The 6,616-nt window shown below is 35.4% G+C and overlaps 1 protein-coding gene across 1 annotated transcript; it reads right to left on the reverse strand.

Annotated features, from left to right (window-relative positions):
• Window positions 1–210: 210 nt before the first annotated feature.
• LOC131650845 (uncharacterized) lies at window positions 211–5,926 on the reverse strand. Its single transcript, XM_058920557.1, has 2 exons — window positions 5,341–5,926; window positions 211–785 (listed from the first exon to the last, which is right to left on the reverse strand). The coding sequence occupies exons 1-2, from the start codon at window positions 5,924–5,926 to the stop codon at window positions 211–213; spliced, it is 1,161 nt and encodes a 386-aa protein (XP_058776540.1).
• Window positions 5,927–6,616: the final 690 nt, after the last annotated feature.

The following is a 6,616-nucleotide window of genomic DNA, read 5'->3' on the forward strand; positions in this document are numbered from 1 at the left end:
ATAATTAAGATGATTAATCTAAGGAATAAAAAATAATTATGCTTTGTATTTGTATTAAATCCAATAAGATACTAATTTTTTTAAAAAAATCAGAAAAACCTAAGGAGTAAACATAAACGCCCATGTAATTGTAATATAAGTGGTTGGATTCCTTTAATTTTTTTCTTTGAGACTATAATAGTAACATGAGCATTCTTTTCAGCATTATCATCAATTCCTAACAGGCATAATTTCAGAATTAGTTCCACACGAACGAAGAGTATCTGAGTAGGAGATAAAGCGGGTGTAAAATCCACAATTATGTTGGCATATTTCTTCCACCATCATAAAGTTTTCATCATCTAAACCACAAGAATATATTTTTTCTTCTGTCGAAAAAACTAAAAGATTTCCGTTCATAATGGTAAATCCTGTAACATTAGGATCTTTCTCCGTCAATCCCAACGCTCTCACTCTTACCTTCAAAACCTTTTTCCATAAACTTGAATCATAATCTTTTAAAAACCAAACAGTAATGACACACTTTCTTAGTTTTACCAAACAAATAGAACTATAAGAACTATTCACCTTACCCCAATTGAATATGCCCATGTTACACTTCATATGACAACCTTTTAGAGCTTGTCTTGGCAACTTTAGCATACATGAGATCCCATTATCCAGATTATAAGACATTATATACGGCTTATAAAACGAACTTGATCTTGACAAGTAACATCCGCTATCTGAAATAAAATGAAGCGATCCTTTATGAAACACATGCATGTCGAACTTCATGCTCCTACCTGTTAGAACACAGATTTGTGTTGAAGAGATTATGCGCAGCAATAAGAGTTGGGAGAGAGTAAGGTAATAGAGAAAAGTCTCAAAGCTTTTATTAACAAGAGTAACCAGTTTATTTACATAATATTGGCTATTTATAAGTGACACACACACCTGCCAGCTAGGATAACTAACCAATAGTAGCTTAACTAAAACAAAGAAAAATATACATTTTTGAATTAATCTCAACACTTCCCCTTAATTCATAACTGTTTAGCACTTATAACACCAAGCTTGTTTCTCAAGAACTCAAATCTGTCAAGCTTTAGAGCCTTTGTGAAACCATCTGCTAGCTGCACTTCAGTTGGACAATACTGCACTTCATCCATCCCATTATTTACTTGTTCTCTAATGAAATGGAATCTTGTATCAATGTGTTTACTCCTGCCATGTGAGATTGGATTCTTCGTAAGACTAATAGCCGACTTGTTGTCAATTCTGAGTATGAGAGGCTTCATCACTTCACACCTTAACTCCTTCATTACTGAATTCAGCCACATTGCTTGACATGTTGCAAATGTCCCTGCAATATATTCTGCTTCACAGGATGAGAGTGTAGTCACCTGTTGCTTCTTGGTACACCATGATATGCTAACCTCATTGAACTTGAAGACATAGCCAGAAGTGCTCCTTCTATCTATGATATCTCCACACCAATCACTATCCGAGTACCCAATTAGTTCATCCCTTTCACTTTTGTTTCCACTTGGGAACAACAAGCCAAACTCCTTTGTGCCTTTTATGTACCTAAGTATCCTTTTAGCAGCCATCAAGTGAGTTTTTCTTGGATCCTGCTTGAATTTGCTAATCACACTGACTGAGTAGCATATATCGGGTCTGCTATTGCACAGGTATCTTAGTGAACCAACTATTTGTCTAAACAGTGTTGGATCCACTCTCTCTTCATCAGTGCACTCATCAATCTTTGAGTTTGTCTCTGATGGATTTGAGGTTGAGTTGCACTTACTCATTTCAAACTTCTCAAGTAACTCACCAATGTACTTCTGCTGGTGCATCAGTAATCCTGTCTTTGTCTTCATAAATTCCATACCAAGGAAGAATGAGAGTTCACCCAAATCAGTCATCTCAAATTCAAACTTCAGTTTGTTTTTCACTTTCTCAATGTTTGCTATTTTGCTTCCAGTGATTAGAAGGTCATCCACATATAGGCAGATTATCATGACTTCTTCTTCTTTTGCATTTTTCACATATACACCAAATTCTACTGTGCACTTTGTAAAACCTATTTGAGTTAGGAACTGGTCAATCCTTTTGTTCCAGGCTTGAGGGGCCTGTTTTAAGCCATACAGGGCCTTATGAAGTCTATACACCATTTTCTCCTTGCCTTGTATTTCAAACCCAGGGGGCTGTGACACAAACACAACCTCTTCAAATGGACCATTTAAGAAGGCTGATTTGACATCTAGATGATGAAGTGACCATCTTCTTTTACAAGCTAGGGCCACTACTAATCTCACAGTTTCAAGCCTCGCAACAGGGGCAAACACCTCATTATAATCTATACCATGTTTTTGCAAGAAGCCTCTAGCCACCAACCTGGCCTTGTGTTTTGAAATTGTTCCATCAGGATTTAATTTCAACTTAAACACCCACTTTACATCTATTTTCTTTTTCTTGTCTGGCAGGTTAACTAGCTCCCACGTGTGATTCTTCTCAATTGAATTGAGCTCATCCACCATGGCCTTCTTCCAAGCATCTATCTTCAATACTTCTTCATAATTGATAGGTTCAGAGTCAGCTAATAATGCAAAGTGAATAATATCACCTTCATCATTTACTACATTATCTGAAATTACTTCACAGTCATTCAACCTCCTTGGAGCATGTCTGATTCTTTCAGGTCTCATAGTACCTTCTACCTCTACATGTTCATTTTCATTATTCAGTTCCACTTCTTCATTTTCTGAATCACCTGTATCATCGTTGTCCACTTCTTCATTTTCTGATTCATCACTTGAGTCAGGATAAATGCAATTTTGTTGGTTTTCTCCACTGTACACTGGTTCCTCTTCCCATCTCCACATTTCAGCTTCATTCACAATCACATCTCTACTGACATGTACCTTTCCAGTTGCAGGGTTATAGAGCTTATAGGCACCTGTGGGGTGATAGCCTATAAGTATCATGATTTCACTTTTATCTTCAAGTTTGCTTCTTCTAGCATCTGGTACATGCTTATAGCACAGGGATCCAAAAACTTTGAAATGCTTCACACTGGGTTTTCTTTGTAGGACATTTGTTTAGGATGTAAGCAGCTGTAGTTACTGCTTCCCCCCAAAATTTATGTGGCAGATTCTTTTGCTTGATCATACTCCTTGCCATGTTCAGTAAAGTTCTGTTCCTCCTTTCAGCTAATCCATTATGCTGAGGTGTATATGGTGCTGTTACTTCATGCATAATTCCCTGATTGGTGCAGAAAGCTTCAAATTCTTTTGAGGTGTATTCCCCTCCTCCATCAGTTCTTAAGATCTTAATAGACTTGTCACTTTCTTTTTCTATTAAGACTTTGAACTTTCTGAATACCTCTAAAGCCTCACTCTTTAGCTTAATTGTATACAGCCATATCATCCTTGTGAATTCATCAACAAATGTGATAAAGTATCTGCTTCCCCCTAATGAAAACACTTCAAATGGTCCACAGATGTCTGAGTGGACTACTTGCAGTGCCACATTAGCTCTCTTTGGTGCTTCAGGTACAAATGGACCTCTGCTTTGCTTACTCTTAACACACACTTCACAGATGGTTTTTCTGACATTCAGTCTTGGCAGGCCATACACCAGTTCTTTAGAATTCAATTCACTAAGACTTCTAAAGTTTAAGTGGCCATACCTTTTGTGCCATAATTCTTCAGCATTTTCACTTACTGCAGCTGACAGACACATCATGTTTTCACTTGATATGTTGCACCTATATGTTCTATTCTTTGACATGTTTGATTTGAGCACCAAGTTCTTCCTTGAATCAAACAGCTTCAGAGAATTACCATCCATTGTTACTGAGAATCCCTTCTCCACTAGTTGACCAATGCTCATGAGATTACACTTCATCTCAGGAACATACATCACATCCTCAATAATGACTCTCTTGCCATTATTTCCTTTAATCACTATATTTCCACTGCCTTCTGCCTCAAGGCAATTGTTGTTAGCAAGTTTGATACTTGTCTTCTTGCTTGTATCAAACTTTGTCAGCCATTCTCAGGTCATATGGTTTGAACAACCTGAATCAAGAAACCACTCCTCATTCTTAATTCTTTCATCACTGGTTGTGGCCATCAGCAGCACTGTACCAGATTCATCTCCATGGGCCAAATTTGCTTCTTCAACTGATTCCTTTTTGAACCAACATTCATCAGCAAAATGTCCATGCTTCTCACAGTTGAAGCACTTCACCTTGCTTTTGTCAAAGTCCTTCTTCTTGTTCTGATTTCTGCCAAAGCCTCCTCCTTTTGAAGATTCAGCTTTGTCCTCACCCTTGTTCTTTCCACTCTTGGACCAGCTTGGCTTGCCTTTTCCTTTTCTTCTGAAATCCTTCTGATTTCCTTCTTTCTTGCAGGTCTGAACTTGAAGGGCTTGTTGAATTGATCTCTCAGAACTTCTATCAAACACCAGGAGTTCATGTGCTTCTAGTGAATTTTGCAATTCTTCGATCTTCATTGTTTTCACATCCTTTGTTTCTTGGATAGCTACAACTATGAAATCGAACTTTTGACTCAAAGATCTCAGTACCTTTTCTACTACCATTTGATCTGTAATATTTTCCCCACAGGTTTTCATTTGATTTACAATGGCAATTAGCTTCGAGAAGTAGTCACTTACTTTTTGATCTTCCTCCATCTGCATCATCTCATACTTTCTTCTGTAGGATTGCAGCTTCACTTGTTTTACCTTTCTCCACCATTGTAATAGCTTTCTAAGATGTCCCACGCTTCTTTGGATCTTGTTGCTTTTGATATCTTCTCGAAGTGTTGATTATCGACATTCTGCTGGATGTAAAACAAGGCTTTACAGTCTTTTTTCTTGGCTTCTTTGAATGCATTTCTTTGTGCATCGGTTGGATTTACCACCAAATCCTCGTAGCCACTCTGCACAATATCACTCACTTCTTGTGCTCCAAACAGAGATCTCATCAGTGCACTCCATCGATCCCAGTTCTTGCTATCAAGAACCAAAATATTTGATCCAAGACCGTTGTTATTCATCTTTTCTGACCATAAGCTATCACTTCACAGTATCCCTGATATCGAAACCAGGCTCTAGATGCCAATTGTTAGAACACAGATTTGTGTTGAAGAGATTATGCGCAGCAATAAGAGTTGGGAGAGAGTAAGGTAATAAAGAAAAGTCTCAAAGCTTTTATTAACAAGAGTAACTAGTTTATTTACATAATATTGGCTATTTATAAGTGACACACACCTGCCAGCTAGGATAACTAACCAATAGTAGCTTAACTAAAACAAAGAAAAATATACAGTTTTGAATTAATCTCAACACTACCACCGGGTAAAAAATTGTTTTCCATAGTTTGCCACACACCTTCCTTCGCATAATAAACATTGCAAACATAACAAGCTAGAAACCAGTCTGATGTATTTTCAAAGAGAAACACTTTGTAGTCATCTAAAGAGCATTCTAACATTATATTCATATTTGCAAGCTTGTGGTTTTTTTGAAGTGACTCTGGAATAGGAATAGGAAACCAAGACTTTGTAATTGGATTGCATATGAAAATATTAATAGGATCATTATTGATAATGTTACAAAGAAGCAAACCATTACTAGAATCTAGGACACAAATGGAATTTGAGAGAAAACTTAAAACATGATTAGGAATACCAGAATATTGTTGGTGTTTGGGTAAAGACTGAAATTCTACCTTTTTATTGTATCTTTGATTTATTTGATCGGGCTGAATGAAAAAACATGTGTCACCTCTCTCAAACAAATTTTGAGATTGTTTTGTTTTGAAAAGAATTTCTTTTGAAAAATTAGAGAATGAATGGCAAGTTGATTTGAACTTACAAATACTTTTTGCCGGAAGCCAGGAAACTATTTCCAAAACCATTTCTTCAAACACGTCCATATGGTTGAGACTTGAGATTGGTGAAAGAAAAGAATTGAATTATAAGACAAGACCAACAAGTAAAAGTGAATTGAGTGGATGGAAAAAGATGGAGATGTAAGTATCGAATGGAGAGAAGTCGTTACTTATATATTTGATATATGAAGCTCTAGCCATGACATTTAAATCGTTGCTTATCAGAATTAAATTTTCTTACTAAATAATTTTTCAAAAAAAGAATAAATTTCAAACAGTATTTTCTGAAAATTAATTATTAGGAATTTTTTAACAAGTAATTTTGATTAAACTATTTTTCTAAAATCAGCACCATTTTATTATTTATTAATAATAACCACTTCCTAAAATTAGTGATAAGGGAATAGTGATATATTCGAGGTATCTGTAAGCAAATCAGGATGATTGACTGGAAAAGTAATAAATATTTAAATGGTATTAATAAATATAGTAAGCAAAAAAATTTACAAATCTATAAAATTTTATCATTTTTACATCAATCATAAATCATCATGGAATTTTAGAATCTATAAAAATCAATCCGACTAAATCTGATAATTCAACTTAAATAAATTACCCGGATAACTAAATTAATTTAAGTTTGAACATTTAATATAATTAAATGTCCAAGATTAAATAAATAGTAGAAATTTTTAATTAGAAAACAAGTTAATTATGGAACTAAAACAAAGAATA

The sequence above is a fragment of the Vicia villosa genome, linkage group LG2 (assembly GCF_029867415.1).
Source record: "Vicia villosa cultivar HV-30 ecotype Madison, WI linkage group LG2, Vvil1.0, whole genome shotgun sequence".
Classification (NCBI taxonomy): domain Eukaryota; kingdom Viridiplantae; phylum Streptophyta; class Magnoliopsida; order Fabales; family Fabaceae; genus Vicia; species Vicia villosa.

Excerpts from the sequence above, each read along its gene's own strand:
- LOC131650845 (XM_058920557.1), bottom strand. The coding sequence starts at position 5,926 with ATGGACGTGTTTGAAGAAATGGTTTTGGAAATAGTTTCCTGGCTTCCG. Across the intron at positions 786-5,340 it reads AAACAATTTTTTACCCGGTG|GTAGGAGCATGAAGTTCGAC; the intron begins GTAGTGTTGAGA and ends GTGTTCTAACAG.